The 20,807-nt window shown below is 30.9% G+C and overlaps 4 protein-coding genes across 4 annotated transcripts; 3 read left to right on the top strand and 1 right to left on the bottom strand.

Annotated features, from left to right (window-relative positions):
• Positions 1–512: 512 nt before the first annotated feature.
• Positions 513–3,178, top strand: phol (pleiohomeotic like). The gene has a single exon (XM_065504747.1). The coding sequence runs from the start codon at positions 885–887 to the stop codon at positions 2,757–2,759; it is 1,875 nt and encodes a 624-aa protein (XP_065360819.1). The 5' UTR covers positions 513–884; the 3' UTR covers positions 2,760–3,178.
• Positions 3,179–5,503: 2,325 nt separating this feature from the next.
• On the top strand, positions 5,504–7,625 carry LOC135955131 (polycomb protein PHO-like). The gene has a single exon (XM_065505438.1). The coding sequence runs from the start codon at positions 5,902–5,904 to the stop codon at positions 7,210–7,212; it is 1,311 nt and encodes a 436-aa protein (XP_065361510.1). The 5' UTR covers positions 5,504–5,901; the 3' UTR covers positions 7,213–7,625.
• Positions 7,626–8,514: 889 nt separating this feature from the next.
• Sec3 (exocyst complex component Sec3) lies at positions 8,515–16,446 on the top strand. The gene is made up of 7 exons (XM_065502816.1): positions 8,515–9,335; positions 9,580–9,807; positions 9,875–10,324; positions 10,383–10,746; positions 12,158–12,287; positions 15,396–15,903; positions 15,970–16,446. The coding sequence occupies exons 1-7, from the start codon at positions 8,622–8,624 to the stop codon at positions 16,315–16,317; spliced, it is 2,742 nt and encodes a 913-aa protein (XP_065358888.1). The 5' UTR covers positions 8,515–8,621; the 3' UTR covers positions 16,318–16,446.
• LOC135953128 (ficolin-2-like) lies at positions 16,354–19,615 on the bottom strand. Its single transcript, XM_065502817.1, has 6 exons — positions 19,474–19,615; positions 18,087–18,169; positions 17,908–18,026; positions 17,253–17,301; positions 16,650–17,168; positions 16,354–16,595 (listed from the first exon to the last, which is right to left on the bottom strand). Exons 1-6 carry the CDS (start codon positions 19,564–19,566, stop codon positions 16,454–16,456), a joined length of 1,005 nt encoding a protein of 334 aa, XP_065358889.1. The 5' UTR covers positions 19,567–19,615; the 3' UTR covers positions 16,354–16,453.
• Positions 19,616–20,807: the final 1,192 nt, after the last annotated feature.

Below are 20,807 nucleotides of genomic sequence, written 5' to 3'. Positions count from 1 at the left end.
TCTAATCATTCTGATAAACCAGGTACATAAGTTAATGATTTATAGATCCTTGGTTCAGGAACTGTGCCTGTATTTTGTTCTTGATTTCTGTATTGTCTTATTAGTTTACAAATAATGTCTGTCTATACTTGACAAATATTTATCATAACAATTAATGACGTTTGTTGTCAAGACAAAGTTGTCTGAGCAAAAGCACTAACAATTTTGTCATAACGAAGCAATAATACTAATAAATGTAGACTATACCTGATATTTTTTTATCTTGATAAACATTTTGACGTTTATCATGACAAAAATTTATCAGGTATAGACAGGGGGTAAAAACAAGTTTTGACAGTTGTTAAAACCAAAAAGCGAAACAAAAATTATAAATTCGCTCCCATTTTGGAACTTTTTATACATCAATTTGGCACTAAATATAACTTTTAAAACCCCATCTCTGTTTGAAACAGCTGATTTTGTCTTCGTAAACACATTCACAATGGATTATTTAATCAAAAAACCCCCACCAATTAGCATTTTGGCATTTAGTGTGAAGAAGAGATAATATACAGGAAAAAATAAAAAATATATCGAAGAGCCATTTTGGAAAATACAATTCCGCCATATTTTACCGGCTTTTTTCAAAATATTTACATTTTTATAAAATGTAAACAAACCAGAAAGTTGTGTTAATTTTACAATTATAGCAAAAATCCAAGAAATTAAGTGAAAGGTCGCTTGTGTCGCAGCCTCAAAAATACAGAGACAGACGTTCTAGCAACGAGTCTGCAAACGAAAAAGTGAAAAATAAAAACAAAGGAAATTGTAAATAACAGTAAAAAATTAACTAAAGTGTAGGAAAGTAAAGTTAAAAAAGTTTGTTTTTCTTTTTTAAGGAAACAATGATGAATGGCCACAATTTTGCCCTGGGCTCTGGTAGCTCGGCACCCATTGTGAATAATTTGTCATTGGCATCGGCCGCAATGCCTGTATCACATAGTGCTACAACTTCACCTTTGTATTTCACACATATCTTACCAACTAGTACCACGATAATAGAACAGCCGTATTCTACGGACTTGGACGAGCAAATTGGCAGCTGTACGGTTGGCGAAAGTTTTCTCATAGAGGAAATCATCGATGAATGTGATGAAGAGGGTAACATAGTTGTAGATCGGGGGGAATTCTTTATATCCGGTGATAGTATACAATACTATGCAGTTCCTGAATCGATGCCGCCACAAATAATAATGCAACCTTCAAGTTCGTCATCAACAGACTCCCTAGCAGCATATACGGCCGAATGTGTCGTGCAGGGAACTGAAGAAATATTACCAGACTCTTCGGATGCCAATGAAGTGTTTGATGAATATGTTACAGCTCAATTAAATTTGGAAACTAATCAGTTTGATATATCGTCCAACCACCTGATGGCAACAAGTCATATTAAAATGGAACACTTGGACAACAGTAATCCACTGGTGATCAAACAGGAGAAGTCTGACGACCCCAATTATACGTGTAAAACAAATAAGGAAAGAAAAGAAAAGATGCGTTTGAATGAAAAATTAAAAAAATCACAAACAACAAAACGCTGGAAACAAACAAAAGTGCCCATACGCATTACACAAGATGAATTCAATGTTACCTTGTGGTCTGCACTAAATTCGGAAGACGAAGAAGATCATGAGGATAATATTGGGAGTGAGCTCGATCATGTCGCAATGAAAACGGAGGCAACATCCTTAGAATCTAATGAAATGTTGTTGAGATCGAGAGAATTGGAATTGGAGGAGCAACGTGTCAATCGGCTTTTAATGAACGAATCTAGTAGTAAGGTACATGTACATGAGGGTCTATCACCGGCGGAATATGTTATAGTTCCCGATCCATTTACTGGCGACATTGTTGAAGAAGAAGTGGAGACGGCTAACGAGAGTATTATTGAAAATATAAAAACCGAAGAGACTCTGTTAAGCACTAAATCAAATGATTTTAGTTCAAATCAAGACCCAGGTCAGTTAGCTGATGAACAAAGAACGGAAGCCGAATTCCAAGACAGTTTTATACATGCTCCAACTGTCTTCAGCAACACATTAATATGTCCGCAGCCGTCACCAGCAGTAGAGTCTACGGTCAAACTGAAAAGTATACCTACGAGAAATACAATGAATGCGTCTGTAAAAAAATCTCCCTGTGGTACGTCTCACACAGCTCTAAATACAAACTCAGCAACAACATCTGCGCCTGCACCTCCCTATACTACAGCTGCTGCTGCTTCAGGGACTGTAACAGTTTTTCGCTGTACATTTCGAAACTGTAATAAAGAGTTTCGCAATCATTCAGCCATGCGTAAACACTCCGCTACACATGGTCCACGAGGTCATGTTTGTGCTGAGTGTGGTAAATCATTCGTAGAAAGTTCAAAATTAAAACGGCATCAATTGGTACATACGGGAGAAAAACCGTTTGAGTGTACTTTTGAAGGTTGTGGCAAAAGGTTTTCCCTTGATTTCAACTTGCGTACCCACGTTCGAATACATACGGGCGATCGACCCTACCACTGTCCGGTCGAAGGTTGCCACAAGTGTTTTGCCCAGTCAACCAATCTCAAGAGTCACATGTTGACCCATTCAAAACCTAAACGTAAGTGGCCCAGGCCAGTCAACAATAAGCCCTTGCTAGCTCGTTATGGTCGCCTCGAGTTGGGCGAAAATCCTGATTTGGTGTATTTGGAAACTAATGAACAATACGGCCCCATTTTAGATAATTCATAAACGTTTTTTTTTGTTTTTCTTTGCAATTTTTTTTACTGTGTGTATAGAACTGTAAAGATATCGAAAAACAAAAAGTTTTTAGCATATATTTTTTTAAAATTTTAAAAAAATTATAAATTTTAATATTTTTTACCATGTATAATTTAGCAAAATTTAAAATTTGTATAATTTGGAAATGTATTATTAATTAAATTAATAATTTAAAAAAAACTAAATTTTATTACAAAATACATAGTATATACAGATTGATAGTAATTTACAATATTTCTTTTTCTTATTTTGTTCATAATAATTTGTATTCCTCTGTATTCTAATTTAATTAATATGGATCAATGAAATTAATAATATTGAAATAAAGGTATGTAGTTTGTATATGTATATATAAAAGGAATAAAAAATAAATATGTACTTTAATGATAGTTTTTCATCAGATTTTATTTTTCGAATAGAGTGCTTAATCAATCTATGAAAAGACATGTAAGGACAGGTATTTTCGGCTGTGCCGAATCCAATGTATTCTTTAAGATTTAAACAATTTGTGGGTGAAAAAAATGTTTTTTTGCTGAAAAAAGAATATTTGGTGGATAATAAAATAAATTGGGGTTAAAAAATATTTTTCTCGATTTTGACCGGAATTTCTTTGGCTTTTATACGTCGTTGGAATGGTTTATTATTGGATATTCATATCGTCTATGTTAATGACTTAGTAATCCAGATATAGATACAAAAAATAGTTCAAAAATCGAGGTAGTGTTGGTTTTTTGTTTATATCTCAGCCATTTGCGTGACGATTTTTCCGAATTTAAATAGTAACCTGTGCGGGACTATAGTGGATATATATGTTGATATATCAATTATAAACGTTATTTAGGGGCTTCGGAAAGGCTATATCGACTCCGCTATCTACAACTATCCCTAATAAATTCCGTTTGTTTTTATATCATGATAAAATGATATAAAAACAAAGTACATTGTACAAGTCAACTTTGGAGTATAACGGCGTATATCAATTTTGATATGTGTTGTAGAGGAGTTTTTAAATGAATTCCGGAAACATTTTTTAAATAAATTTTAAACATTAAATCCACTTTAAATATTGAAAATTTTCCTATAAAAATATGTAAACAACAAAGTTACATTTTTTAAAAGCACTTATTAAAGTCATTGAAAAATCTGAAATATTTCAGATTCTTTGAACTGATTAAATATATAAAGATTTTTAGTTAAAATTAAATGACCCTTAAAGTTAAAGCATCAATTTTTTGGCCTAGTTTTATACAAATCGTACTACGAGTTATTTAAACTTGTATTATAATTTCATAATCATAATGAAATGTTGATACTACATGGTAGTATTGAAATTTTTTGGTTAATTGTTGATGTTTTTCTGCAGACTTTATATAGGTTTGCCTTATTTGTATTTATAAATAGCTACCCGATACTTATGAAAATAAAAAGCTTTTGAATTGTTTTAAAAAAATTATGGATACCGACCGTATTTGTATTTTTTGAAAATCTAATACAATTTTTGTTTAAACGGTATACTTTGGTTTAAACTATGGAATTGTACATATTATGATACATAAGTTTTTGACAAATATTAATACTCAGTATTGTCGTCAGTAAATACCATAACTAATATGAAACTTTGGCGTTGAAGGCAAATGTGTAATTTAATTAATCTGCATTGTATTTTGACCTTCGTGAACGTTTAAAGTTATTAAACCTATGATTAACTTCGGAATCAATGCTTTTATGATACGATTGTGATCAAATATATGATTTTGAAAATTTTATTATCGAAAATTAATTCTATAAAACTCTAAAAAGGCAACACTGGTTGCTCATTCACAGCAAATTTCATTCCAGGCATGGAAAAGTGTGAATGTATTAAAACTTGAAAGTAACGTACTCATATTAATATTAAGATACATATTTCATTATTTTTGAACAAAATGACTACTGTCAAGCTTAAACGTAATTTCATGTTACAAAAGAGTTGTTAAAATACATTGTTTAACAACCCATGTTAAAATATGAGAAAAAACGCTAACATGATGTGTCTTACCATGTTAATGTTAAGCATTTCATATCAGTTGTAGACACAGTGTAAGAAATAACTTCGGCCGAATAGCGGATCATTGTTTTCAACTTTAAAAACACTATTTTAAAAGTAAAAAGAAAATTTAACAGTTTATGTTCAACATTCCTTCAAAAACAGTTTGCAATTATTTCGAAATATATGTGCAAATAAATGTTTCTAACGTCTACACGTGAACATATGGTGTTTGGAAAAAAAATTTGATAGTTGAGTTAATAATTACATATTTCCAAGTTTATTGATCAAGCAGACCATGAAACATAATTGTTCAATTTACAAAATCCCTTGTATTAGCCCCTGTTTATATTTGACAAATATTTATCATAACAATTAATGACGTTTGTTGTCAAGACAAAGTTGTCTGAGAAAAAGCACTAACAATTTTGTCATAACGAAGCAATAATACCAATAAATGGAGACTATACCTAATAATTTTTTATCTTGACAACCATTTTGAAGTTTATCATGATAAAAATTTATCAGGTATAGACAGGGGGTTATTGTATCAAATATTAAAAAGGATTGTTGTTGTTAATTTTACTACGCTTTTATTTTGAGTTTGTGAAATGTATTGGTTTCCGTGCTATCAATGTAATGTGAATGTCAGTTATTGAGAAGAAGATTAAAAAATACAAAAAAATTTTCCTAATGTCAGCAGCAAATTTATAGTTTTCGCGAAAAAAAATAAGTAATTTACGTTTTTCAGTTCTATTTTTCTTTTTTTTTTAGAAAACCTACTTCTAAATACTACTTTTCTTATTATTATTTGGTTTTTGTCGTTTAAAATAAATTGATACAATATATACTGGGTGTTCACAAACAAATAAACAAAAAGTGTATTAAATACAAAATACACAGATATATATATTCGATTATCTTATGCTTAGCATATAAGCAATTGAAGCGGCTTAAGACGAAATATTACCAGACTCTTCGGATGCCAACTAATTGTTTGAGGAATATGTTACAGCTCAATTAAATTTTGTAAATAATTAGTTTGATATATCGTCCAACCACCTGATAGCAGCAAGTCACATTAAAATGGAACACTTTGACAACAGTAATCCTCTGGTGATCAAACAGGAAAAGTCTGACGACCCTAATTATACGTGTAAAACAAATAAGGAACGAAAAGAAAGAATGAATGAAAAATTAAAAAAATCACAAACAACAAAACGCTGGAAACAAACAAATGTGCTCATACGCATTACACAAGATGAATTCAATGTTACCTTATGGTCTGCTCTAAATTCGGAAGATGAAGAAGATAATGAGGATAATATTGGGAATGAGCTCGATCATGTCGCAATGAAAAATGAGTCAACATCCTTAGAATCTAATGAAATGTTGCGATCGAGTGAATTGGAATTGGAGGAGCAACGTGTCAATCAACTTTTAATGGCCGAATCTAGTAGTAATTTACACATGCATGACGGTCTATCACCGGCGGAATATGTTTTAGTTCCCGATCCATTTACGGGCGACATTGTCGAAGAAGTGGAGACGGCTAACGAGAGTATTATTGAAAATATTGAAACTGAGGAGGCTTTTTTAAGCTCTACATCAAATGACTTTAGTTCAAATCAAGACCCATATCAATTAGCCGATGATCAAAACACGGAAGCAGACTTACAAGACAGTTTTATTCATGCTCCAACTGTCTTCAGCAACACATTAATATGTCAGCAGCCGTTTCCAGCAGTGGAGTCTTCGGTCAAACTGAAAAGCATGCCTTCGAGGAAGGCAATGAGTACAAACATAAAAAAATCGTTCTGTGGTACGTCTCAAACTGCTCTAAATACAAACTCAGCAACAACATCTGCGTCTGCACCACCCTATACTACAGTTGCAGCTGCTTCAGGGACTGTAACAGTTGTTCGCTGTACATTTCGAAACTGCAATAAAGAGTTTCGCAATCATTCAGCCATGCGTAAACACTCCGCCACACATGGTCCACGAGTTCATGTGTGTGCTGAGTGTGGCAAATCATTCGTAGAAAGTTCAAAATTAAAACGTCATCAATTGGTACATACGGGAGAAAAACCGTTTGAGTGTACATTTGAAGGTTGTGGCAAAAGGTTTTCCCTTGACTTCAACTTGCGTACCCACGTTCGAATACATACGGGCGATCGACCTTACCACTGTCCGGTCGAAGGTTGCCACAAGTGTTTTGCCCAGTCAACCAATCTCAAGAGTCACATGTTAACCCATTCAAATCCAAAACGTAAGTGGCCCAGAACAGTCAACAATAAGCCCTTGCTAGCTCATGGTAGCCTCGAGTTGGGCGAAAATCCAGACTTACTGTATTTGGAAACTAATGAACAATACACCACCATTTTAGATAATTCATAAAAAAAATGTTTATTTGTTTTTCTTTGCATTTTTTACTGTATAAAACATACATTTTTTTAAAATTTTCTAACAAAATATAAATTTTAATATTTTTTACCATGGTAATTTAAATAATTTAATTAATAATACATTTACAAATTATAAAATATTCAGAATTTTGCTAAATTATACGTGTATGTATAATTTATAAAAATTTAAAATGTATTATTAATTAAAAAACATAATACAAAATTCATAGTATATACATATTGATAGTAATTTACAATATTTCTTTTTCTTATTTTATTCATAATAATTTGTATTCCTCTGTATTCTAATTTAAATAATAATGAAATTAATAATATTGAAATAAAGGTATGTAGTTTTTATATGTATATATAAAAGGAATAAAAAATAAATATGTACTTTAAAAATATTATAATTTTTCATGAGATTTTATTTTTGAGGTAGAGTGCTTCATAAATGCATGAAAATATAAGTAAGGAATATAAATTCCGATTTTGACCCATTGTCGGTACGAATTTAGTAACAATATTATTTGTATGTTTCGATAAACAACGACAATTTTGACACACCTTAGTATTTTTGTAACTTTCATTCTTAGTTTTGTCACATTAGGCAACTAAATTGCCTAATGTGACAGGGGTCAAGGTACAGGTCGTAATTTTGAAGAAAGTCTTGTCACTTAATTTTATGATGATCGGTCCATAATTAGTCATAGCTCCCATATGATCATAATCACTTTAACGAGCATAAATCTTTTAGAAATTTTGGTTTGGGCTAACTGCCCGTTTTTTTCCTGAAATTGTATTGAATAATATTGGTGTAGAACTGGTTGATCATTTAAAGTGTCTTGGAGTATACTTGCATAGTAAACATTCCTTTGACTATCACATTGATGTATTGTACTGTAAGGTGGTTGGTATTTTTCGTAAGATATACTCGTCTAACCTGCATTTGCCAATACGTATTAGGTATAATATGGCTCATTAAAATCTTGAGATTTACTCAGGCACTAGCTCAATAAGTTTTAGAAGGATTAAAGGTATATTTAATTCTGTAGTCCGGTTTGAAAATTTTTCATTCATTAGAATTAAAAAAAAAATTTCCTTGATTATTCGAATAATTTTTTCTTCGAATACTAATACTAAATTATGCACAAAATGTATTATATCCCAAAAAATTCCATTTCTGCTTATTATTATATACGAATAAATGTATGGCAGCTTGGCGTTAGAAAAACAGCTGACATTTTGACAACAGAAAATATTTTTTTTTTCTTCAATGATTTATCACATATTTTTGCTTGGAGGCGTAAATTCAGTTTCTTTTTTAAGTCGCTAATACATAAATATTTTAATAGTAAACAAATTGAGAAATATTAAATAATAAAACATATACAACATAAAATGTTATCGATTGGCTCTTTGGCCAACATTAAACATGTTCTGCAAAAGGAACTTTTTAATGGGTGCGGCGAACGATTGCTTTCGGTGGTGACGGTAACTAAAACTTTCAAAAAGAAACGGGCCTGCTATCTGTGTGTTGCCACGACACCGCCTCCTGTACCCCAAGTTACAGTGTGCCTGGTCAAACAGACCGAACAGAAAGATGGTGATTACAAAAAGAAACGTATTTGGCAATTGGATGAAATCAAATGGGTGGACGGTCGCAGTGAACAGTTCGATATTCATGAATTCGATGTACAGGTGGAAAAACTGTACAAATGGTATGCTCTTAATTTGCACGAACGACAAAACTTCATAGCAGTTTTGTACAAGCAAATCCATAAATATGCGCGGGGAGCAAAAGCAGAATTTCGCAATATACCACCAGCTTGGCTGTTGGATAAATCGCCAGAAAAATTAATGGGTATGGATGGAAGTGGTCGCGACAGTATAAGAGGAACTTCAGCAGTACGAGACGGCATCGGCCGTGATGAACTACGGAAAAATGGTGCTGAAACCGAAGACGAAGAAGAAATGGAATTTACAGAATTTACCGCATTGACCGATAAGGAGGCCACTGAGTTGTCAAAACTCTTCAATGAATGTGATTACGCTGTAAAAGATGCTGAATTGTTAATTGAGAAGTTGTCGAAAGAATTACACGATTTAGATGGGGTAAGTGGTAAATATTTTAAATATGCATACAAAATTTAAAGTAGTCAAGCTAAAAAACCATAACATATTAAGAGCATTTTGCATATAAGTGCACACAACTTGTGTTTTGTATATTTATTTACCAAACTCCAGTGAAAAGGATTTGCCTGAAGTAAATTCAATTCTTCAAATAAATCAAAGAATTAAAATATACATATTTTATTTAGTATTTTTTAACCTTCACAATAACTCTCTGTACTTTCAGGCAAATATGCAATCTGTGTTAGCTTCCGAAAAGCAAGTAATGATGTTAATGCAACACATCGATAAAGCCATTGGTGAAGCTGACAAGTTTGAAGAACGCTTAGATTCATATGAGGAAATTTTGGGACACGTTAAAGAGACCATGGAAAAAATTGGTGGCAAAAATGCCATGATTAAAATTGCCAATAATAACAATATCAAGCTTAAGGAAGAATTAAGTCAAATTATTGTAAGTAAATTATAAATAAACTTTTAAAAATTATATATAATACTGTTGTATGTATGACTTGGATCAGTCCCAGTTAGATTTTCCCGTCTCCTATCAGCAAATATTGCAAGCACCCGATTTGAAAACGCCTGAAGGCCGCAAAGCAGCAATAGTAGCTGCTCAGACTTTACAACACGCCTTAAATAGTGATATTGATCCTTCGCTGCAGCGCCTGGTGGCTGTACGAGATCAAATGAAACGTTTCGAAAACTGGAAGAAGAGTTTCTTAGTGCCTGTGATAAAGCATTTAAATTGTCTTTTCATACATTTGTCCAATGAAATTGGAGATATGCCGCTGTCGAGCACCGAGCTGGTGTTGCCGAATCATTCGTCTGTACATCATGAACTAACACCCTATACGGAATTAATGCATTGGATAAAGGCCATGGATCGTACTAAATATGATGGTCTAACGGCGGTTTACACAAAATCCTTAAGTAAAATTTATGATCGTGATATAAGGAATTTTTTCACATTGGTATATTTATTTATTGCCTTGTTATATAGTGTGTGTTATTAAATTTGTTTTTTTAAAGGCTAAAAAACAAATTTCGGAAAAATTACGCAATTCCCGAGAAGATTTAGATGTTTCCACATCTTCCGCTTCTAAGAAAGCTGCGGTTTCGTCTGTACCCCACGGTACTCTGGGCGTGAATAGAGATCAGTGGGGCCCTGGGGTAGATTCAGCGGATCGTGAACGTTTCGATGCAGTTTTGGAAAAAGTTTTAGCCGAATTGGAACCAATTGCCCTGCAAGAACAAAAATTCTGTATTAATTTCTTTCAAATGGATGTTATAAGTCCCACCGCAAAGAGCGCTAATTTAGATGTGATGGAAAAGAGTGTTGACATGTCACAATCTTTGTTACTGTCACCTTCATCGGTCACTGGAGCAGGAGATGGTAGGTTTCTATGTTTTTTTTTTATTATTTTTGTAAGGGTATTTATAAGTTTGTCATTCCGTTTGTTATTTACACATTTTTCATTTGCGGTCCATAAAGTATATATCGACGTCTCAAAGTTATTTAAAGCGTCAAGAATTTATAAAAAAACAAGTAAGAGAGTTATAAGAAATATTCGGCTGTGTCGAATCTTTTATATACACCAAATAATACATTTGGTATGTAATTTTAAGGGTCATTATTACAACTTGCCTTTAAGTTCGTAATAGTAAAAGTTAATTTTAAGGGTAACTTTTTTTATTGTTTAAAGTTAACTTTTACTATTAGGAACTTAAAGGCAAGTTGTAATAATGACCCTAAATATTTAAATTTTTTTTTATCAAAATTGTTTTTTCAATTTTTATTTTTTTGTTTTTAATTTTTAGTGAAAAACATTTTTTTTTTAAATTTCCTTATACCAAAATTTTTTTTTGGAAAATTTAATTTAAAGCTTCAGAAATTTATATAAAAACAAGTATATCCTTCACCAAATTATACTTGAAAATTAAAATTGTAAATATTTAATTTTTTTTAATTTAAAAAAAAAAATTTTTTTCATAAATTTTTTTTTACTATAAAATAGTATAAATTAAAAAAAAAATTTTAAATGTTTAATTTTTTAAGTATAATTTAGTGAAAAAATCGGGTTTAAAAAAAAATGTTTCCCGAATTTGATCTGACTACTATAACGTTATACCTCGTTGCAATGGACTTTGAAATATCAATCATTAGATATCCATATTGTATATATTAATGACTTTGTAATACAGATATAGATAAAAAAAATGGGGTTTTCATTATATCTCAGCCATTTGTAGGACGATTTTTTCGATTTTAAATAGGAACCGAACTGGGTGTATTGCGGATATATTGATGTATGAATCATGAATGTAAGTTATTTGGGGGATGCGGAAAGTTGATTTCAACATACAGACAGTCAGACGGACATGTCGACTATATCGACTGCGCTATCTATAACGATCCAGAATATATATACTTTGTGGGGTCGCAAATGAAAAATGTAGAAATTACAAACGGAATGACAAACTTAAATGATGGTGATGGGTATAAAAATTGGGTAAAAAAAATTGGTTCAATGATGATGCAGTGCTTACAATTCTACATCGATTAGTGTAAAAATTTCCAAAGTCATGCAGGAAATATTCTAAGTTTTTTGTTGTATACTCCACTTTTTACGAAATATTTCATTAATTTATGACACATACGTGAAAATAAACTGATAAAAACTGAGCTCATTATTTTTCTCCGAAATTATCTTCAAGTATATGAGTTATACTAGCTGTAAGCTAAATTAATATATTTAGGCATTGAGTGTGTCTAACTTGTTTCTTTAAATTTCTTTTCATTGTAGCACAATTTCCCCAAAAGAAAATTGATCGTCAAATAAATGAAGAGGTTCGCAAACTAATGAATGCTTTGTTCGGCTGTCTGGAACAGGAACTTATTAATTTCATACAAAGCTTTGAACGATTTGATTGCTTGTAAGTACACAATACAAATATTTCTATTTTAATATTAGCAATTATTAGTAATTTGGTTAAAATAAACCAAATTGACAGTTGTCATGGGGCTTACCCCCAGTAACACGAAGCCTGGTTATGTTTTAACTAATAGTTAAACTGACAGTTTCACACAAAAATAACCGACAGTAGCATTAAATTCTTTAGACATTTTGAGTACGAAAACGATGTCTTGCTGTTTTTTACAATTGTTGTGAGTGCAATTTCTATCAGTACGTTAATTACTTAACTTTGTCACTGCTGAATTTCCTATTAAAATTAGCTTAAATTTCCTTCTAATTAAACTATGTACTAAATAATGAATCACAATTAGTGTTTATAAAAAACCGACTTTTTAAAAAACCGGTTTGTCGGTTAACCGAAAATTGGGCTTTTTTAGAAAACCGGTTTTTCGGTTAACCGACATCGAAAAAACCGGTTAAACCGGTTAACCGTCATATATATGTAGAAAACATAAAATGTCCAATAAAGTATATACAGCTTTAAAATTTGTAGTTTTTAGTAGTCAGGAATGGTTAATATTAAATACCTATGAATATACAAAAGCGCTAAGTCCATTTTATTTTGTAAAAATTTCAAAATTATTATCTCAGTCAAGTGGAATTGAGTATAAATATGTTACTAAATATATAATATACTTGTTTTAATTATTGGTTTATTCATTAAATTTTTCTGATATGGAACAGAAAATGTAGCAAGTCCCAAAAAAGGACCTATAAGATGCAAACGCACTTCTTCTTAGCTGTGATTATTTGTCATTATAAATCATACCAAATAATTAATAAAACTCCATTATCCGATTCCAAAATATTTCAAATTATGGATTTTGGAACGTTGTTATTTCTGAAAAGGACTTTGTACACTAAGCTAACGAAATGAATAATAAAATTAAATTTTAAGAACAAAACACACTAATGAAGTCAAATTGATTGAAAGAAGGTATGCACATCAAATTCAACTTGACGTTTGGTAAAATCATCATTAAGTTTATAATGAATCATTATTAAGATTTTGCTTAACTTCTAGAATTCTGCGGAATTTAATTTTTATAGTTTGATTATGTGCAATTTATTCTGAAAAAGTTTTTAAGTAAACTCATCGTCCTCTACTATTTAGAATCATTGTAATTCTTAAAAATATCAATCTAAATAGGTTTATATTGTAAATCAGCAGTTTAGGTTTCAAATCAGAACAATAATGTTTGTACAATGAATATAAAAAATGCACAAAACCATGAGATTTCTTAATTTTAAACCTAAATTTTAAAAACCGGTTAACCGAGTGATAAAAACCGGATAAACCGGTTAACCGAAAATCAACATTTTAAATTATCCGGTTCGCAAAAAACCGAGATTTCGAAGAAAAACCGGTTTTTCGGTTAACCGGTTTATAAACACTAATCACAATATACAGTGGTTGATAAAACAATGGAAACTTTTCCAAATATTCCATATGTAGACCAAAATTTAAAATATTTTTTTAAAATAATTTTTTTTTTAGTATTTTACTTGTATAGTTTTATTTATATAAATTAACTGAAAAACAAACAACATAATTAATTATATTTTGAAAAAAGGGAACAAAATTAAAAATATTCACTATTTCGCTACTGACAAAACAATGGAAACTTTTAAACTTCTGCAAGGAAGAAGTGTAAAACGAAAATAATATTTAAATGAACGGTGTAAAAGCATCCTGTTTACAATTATTTTATTTTAAAATTCTGGTAATTTTTCACAATTTCTTTTTCTAAGTTTTTCGCATAATTGCTTTTTTTCAAAGTTAACGAAAATGGCTAAAGTTTAGATTTGTGAAGACTTAAAAAATAAAATAATTAACGATTTTAAAGCTGGTTTAAAACAAAAAAGTATATGTGACAAATATTCAATAAATAAATCAGCAGTTTCAAAAATTATAAAGATATTTCGTGAGACCGGTTCTGTAAAAGCTCAACATTTAGGTGGTAAACCTCGTAAGACTACTCCTAGACAAGATAATTTAATAGCGAGAGATTTCAAGAAATTCCCAAAAATAACTCCTCGAGAGGTTGTTAATATCCTAAAATTAGAAATAAGTACCAGAACAGTTAGTCGCAGGACAAATGAGGCTGGTCTTGGTTGCTATCGTCCTTTGAAAAAATCACTCATTTCTAAAAAGAACAGTTCTGCTCGTTTACAATTTGCCAGGGATCATTTAAACTGGTCGATACAGAAATGGAATACTGTCCTCTTTTCCGACGAATCCAAATACAATTGGGAGAACATTTGTAAGACGACCAAAGGGAAAAGGATTAGATCCAAAGTACACAAATAAGACTGTAAAGTTTGGCGGTGGCAATATTATGGTATGGGGATGTTTTTCAGGGCAAGGTATGGGCCCAATTCATATTATAAAAGATACCATGACAGGTATAGGATACAGAACCATATTAAACGATGTTATGTATCCATACGCTGAGGAAAATATGCCCCTAGTTTGGAGATTCCAACACGACAACGATCCGAAACACACCTCTAGGGTTGTAACCGAGTGGTTACAATCCAACGAGGTACGTGTTTATAAGTGGCATGCCCAATCGCCAGATCTCAATCCCTTAGAAAATCTATGGGAAATTGTAGATCGTAAAATAAGGACGCAAAATTACGCCATGAAGGAAGATTTATCGGAGGCGGTTATAAGGCAATGGCAAAATATTTCAAATAAGACCATTGACTCTTTAATTGGTTCAATGCATCGTCGATGTGTAGCAGTTATAAAAAATATTGAGTTATTGCAAAGTTTAGACTATATTTGTTAAAATAATACCTAAGTTTCCATTGTTTTGTCAATGCCGTAATAAAGAAATCTTTTAATTTTGTTTTCTCATGTTTAGAATTTAATTAATTATGTCCTTTGTTTTTTGTTAAATTATGTTAATAAAAGTATACAAATAAAATACTACAAAAATGTTAAAATTTTTTAAAAAATTATTTCAGATTTTAGGCCACTAATGAAATATCTGGAAAAGTTTTCATTGTTTTGTCAACCACTGTATATAATCTATGTTCATTTAATTCATTTCTCATTCAGCTATTCTCTTTATGTATTGGAACGTTTAAATCAACATGTTATGTCCGCCCAAGATACACATTCCTTTTTAAGCATGACCTTCGCATCCGTATTAGTTCATGTCAAACGTAATTTCGATCGTTTCATGCAGCAACAATTACAATCGATACGTGATGCAAAAATGCCCAAACGTTCGAAATGCGGCATATTACCGTATGTGGAGAATTTCGAGTACTTCTCACAAACGACAGAGGATTTCTTTAGGAAATCAACACGGCGCACAGACGGTGAAAAGTATATACAATTGATAAATGCCATATTCGAGGGCATCAATACACATGCTAAGGATTATATAAAAACACCACAACAAGTAGTGCGCATGGAAAATTATCATCACATGTACTCGCTGTTGGCCCGTTTAAAAGTGCCCAGTTTGGATGAGTTGAAGAAAGAGGCCAAGTCGCGTTACAACGAAGCCTTAACGAATTATGTTATACAGTACTTTGGCAGACCATTGGAAAAACTAAATGTAAGTTTTGAAATCAATTATCTTAAACTGAAACAAATGCTATCATTATACATTTTCAACGTTTAGCTGTTCTTTGAAGGTGTTCAGCAGAAAATTGCCCAGGGCGTCAAGGAAACTGAAATTAGTTATCAGATGGCTTTTTCCAAGCAGGAATTGCGCAAAGTTATCAGTCAATATCCGGCGCGTGAAGTGAAAAAGGGTTTGGAAAATCTTTATAAAAAAGTGGAGAAACATTTGTGCGAAGAGGAGAACCTCTTGCAGGTGGTATGGCATGCCATGCAAGAGGAATTCATTGTACAATACAAATTCCTAGAAGAGCGCATACAAAAGTGCTATGCCGGTTCGATGATTAGTTTAGAATTTAATATACAAGATATTTTAAATTTCTTTTCAGATATAGCACGTTCCCATTAATCCTCCAACTAAATGAATAAAACGTACAGATATGTATACTTTTATTGTATGTATAAGAAATCTTAGACATTTATTTATTGATATTAAACAAATAAAGTAAAAGAAAGTAACATAAATTTCCCAAAATAATCAACTTTTAGTCATCCGACTGTCTGGGTCGTATCATCATTTGTACAAATTTCAGAGAATACTCGTAGCCACGAAATTCAGACCATACAACTCCTTGGCCATATTTCGTTTTGGGATATTTGCCAAATAAATACTTGCCATTAAGGTTGCTATGATTTACAATTGATTAAATGCAATAAATATCTAAAATGAATGAAACTAACCTATTAAAACAGTTGTTATACCACCAACCTCCTCTATAACCTTGAGCACAATCGGTTTTCTTGCCAAAATCTCTGGTCGAAAATGTACAGTCGTTGTGCCAACTTAAGCTATCACCGGCAGTACCAGAATACTTAGCCACATTCAATTTAAATTCTTCACTTTCCGCTCCTACTTTAAATTCTTCGTATCTGGCATATTTTCTTGTTCCCTCATAATCATCCATTATAATGTATAGTTCTTGCGGCGGTCCAAATGTGGTTAAGGCATGCAGTTTTTCTAAGCCTATAAAGAATTCTCCATCCATTTTACCAAACCCCTTGACATAATCCGTCCAATTGCGAAAGAAATTTTCGGAGCCATCCTGACGTTTTTGTATTATTGTCCAACCGCTGTTTAAGGTCTCCAAATCACATGCTGCGTAAAATGGTTTATCGCTATATTTTTCTATCATTAGGGTGAATATAGAGTTGCGACACTCTTTCACTTCGAAGCAGCTTTCAGGCAAACGATCATCTGAACTGTTTGTGTATGTATGTATATTAAAAATATATATAAGCATATTAAGATTTAGGTATAAGTATTGTCGATTTTTTTGTAATTACCAATTGATTTCATTGTCATCATTTGGTAATTCATTAACATCCCGAATTTCTATAATTATGATTATTTTCAAGTTAAAATTACAAAAAGAAATGGTTTGTTTAGAAGATGGTTTTGAAATCAGTTTAAAAACAATACAATTATGATGTTTTGAATTGCTACATGCGAACCCCTGCACGAATTTGGTTTGATAACAATGATTACATGAACAGCGGGACGGGCATCAATAAAACTACTCAGTATGAAATTCTTCAAATGTTGAGTTATAATTTAGGAGTACATATTTGGAACTGACTAATGCTGAATTTAATCCCTCTAGGAGGATGAAAGTTGTCTCAAATATTCTCCGTTGAATATTTGGTATTGAAAATGGACAAAATCGGTCCAACCAAAAAACATTTTTGAACCAAATGCCGTCCAAATACGTTCGAGTTTAAAATTAATTAAAGTTTTTGATCAAAATATATGAAAAACTATGAATATTCAGACTTACCACTATAACAATTAAATAAATTCTATTAACAGAAAATATAAAATTAACCAAATCGGACGAACCAAATTAATACCTGTATGAACGTGGGCACATAAGATTCGGAACAGACGAATTAAACTCTCTTACTTGCTTTTGTTTTGTTCATTTTATCTGTAGGTACAAACCTTTTTGTATGTAGGTCTTAATGTTTCTTTCAAAAAATGCCTCATTATAGTTTTGTAGTCTTTTTTCCAATAAATCAATGTGAGTGATTAACATAGAATCCACTGCCTTTTCCAACTGGCTAAAAATATGAACATTTGCTTTGAATTTTTACAATGTTAAATAGTGTTGAAATATTTACCTTATGAAATTGATATCAAGATTTGAATTTAATTGAAAATTATTGTTTAAAGTTATTAAATCAGAATCAAGTCCAGAGCCTTCCTAAAATGTGCATAAGTAGTTAGATTAAGTATCCATTTATTATTTTGTTTCTTTAAGGTTGGATATCGTTACCGAAATAACTGCAATTACCGTTACATATACATATTATCGTAAATACCATTACCGATATTCTATAAATAATTTGTAATTATAAAAATAACAAGTAAGAGTGCTATATTCGGCTGTGCCGAATCTTATATACCCTTCACCAAATTATACTTAAAAATTGAAAATATTTTTAGGTAAACAAAATTTAATTTTTTTTAGTTGTTTTTTTTCATTTTTTGGAAAAAAAAATTTTCGATTGTTATTTTAATTTTTTTTTTTTTTAAATTTAAATTTTTTTTTTTTAAATTTAATTTTTTTTTTTTAAATTTAAAATTTTTTTTTTTTAAATTTTTAAAATTTTTTTTTTGGTTTTTTAAATTTTTTTTTTTTGAAATAAAAAAATTCGGGTTAAAATTTTTTTTCCCGATTTTGACCCATTGTAGGTCCAACTTACTATGGTCTTATATACGTCGTTGCAAATGTCTTTGAAATATCTATCATTAGATATCCATATTGTCTATATTAATGTCTTAGTAATCCAGATATAGGTCAAAAATAGGTAAAAAATCGAGGTTGTCTTGGTTTTTTTCTCATATCTCAGCCATTTGTGGACCGATTTTGCTGATTTTAAATAGCAAAATTCTCGAAAGCATGTCTGACAGAATTATTGAAGATTTGGATCCCGAAGATATCTGGGGTCTTCAGAAAACTGATTTCAACAGACAGACAGACAGACAGACGGACAGACAGACAGACAGACAGACGGACATGGCTTAATCGACTCCGCTATCTATAAGGATCCAGAATATATATACTTTATAGGGTCGGAAATGAAAAATGTAGAAATTACAAACGGAATGACAAACTTATATATACCCTTCTCACGAAGCTGAAGGGTATAAAAATTTTTGATTTCAGAGCGGAAACTAGAAAAAAACACGATCAAAAAATTATTCAAAACAATCACACACATAGAATGCTGTTTTTGTTTTCACATAGTTTTTTGAAACAGATTTTTAACAACTGAGTTAGGTCACTGACAGGAGAGTTTCCGATCTATTTGTATTTATCTATGATACCAAGTTTATCAATCTATTTTTGTTTTTTTTTTAATTTTTTAAAGAATTTCATTCGGGATGAAATTACCGTTGTCATTAAAATGCCGTTACCGAAATATGTCGAAATACCGTTAACGAAATAATTAGTTTTACCGTTTTAAATCGATAGCCAACCTTAATTTTTTTCTTCTCGATTACCAATTGCATTTCCTTGGATACATAGCTTAGTGTGTTATCAAGGTATATCAAGTTGAATAGCAAAATTATAACAAAGTATTGAAACGCGCTCATACCAAGTTAAATCGTTTAATCTTTAATCGTTTAAATTGTTGAAGTGGTGCTGGACTACTGATTGATTACCTTATAAAGCTCTGCTCTTTTATACTGAATCTTTTGGTTTCTATTTTGTACTCTATAATCGGTATTATAAACATGTTCATAAACATATTTTAGTTTATTTTTAAACACTTTTTGATAGAAACCACCATTAAAAAGATTTCAACATTTATTTATTTAGCTACCCTTAGAGCTAGTTTCTGGGATAGAGATAATCTACATTCTTCGCTTAAACCTAAATTAAACTAAAAATTGTGTTTCTCACTTATTGTTTATATGCTATATAATCTAGGTTTAACTGAGCATCATTGGTGAGTTAAACCTAAGTATAAAATGCCAAAGCACAAACAGATGGAAAATAAAATAAACAATTCAGCACAGCAGCTCTTTGTTTTTATTTGCTTTATTAACATCAATATGATTTTTAATATACATTTTATATACTTTTATGTCGCTTTTTCATTTAGAAAGTTAAAATTTACAAAAAAAGTTATGTAACGCGGTTGCTTTTTCATACCCTTAGAGGTCCTTTTATTTTGGCTCTATCGCACTTAAAATTCAATTGATGAAAAAAATTCAAGTATATGTCTTAAATTGGTGGCCACCACTGTACATATATCTGGATTACTAAGACATTAATATAGACAATATGGATATCTAATGATAGATATTTCAAAGACATTTGCAACGACGTATGTATATAAGACCATAGTAAGTTGGACCTACAATGGGTCAAAATCGGGAAAAAAATGTTTAACCCGAATTTGTTTTTCAAAAAAAAAAATTTAAAAAACCGCAAATTTTTTTTTTAAAATTTAAAAAAAAAAAATTTTAAATTTAAAAAAAAAAATTTTAATTTAAAAAAATTAAAATAACAATCGAAAATTTTTTTTTTCCAAAAAATGAAAAAAACAACTGGAAAAAAAATTACATTTTGTTTACCTAAAAATATTTAAAATTTTGAAGTATAATTTGGTGAAGGGTATATAAGATTCGGCACAGCCGAATATGGCACTCTTACTTGTTTTTTTTAAAATTAATTATTTATTTTAGAGGGTGATTGAATGAAAATATGTAATGCATTTGTGTGCATTATTTTTAATGTGCAGAATTTCAATTTCTTATCAGTTGTTTATATGGATTCATCACAATAAACAAAATAATCACAAGCTAACTTTTCCTTCAACAAAGGGGAT

This window comes from Calliphora vicina, chromosome 3 (genome assembly GCF_958450345.1).
Source record: "Calliphora vicina chromosome 3, idCalVici1.1, whole genome shotgun sequence".
Taxonomy (NCBI): domain Eukaryota; kingdom Metazoa; phylum Arthropoda; class Insecta; order Diptera; family Calliphoridae; genus Calliphora; species Calliphora vicina.
The sequence above is the reverse complement of the archived record's forward strand: the minus strand, read 5'-3'. Positions and strand labels throughout refer to the sequence as shown.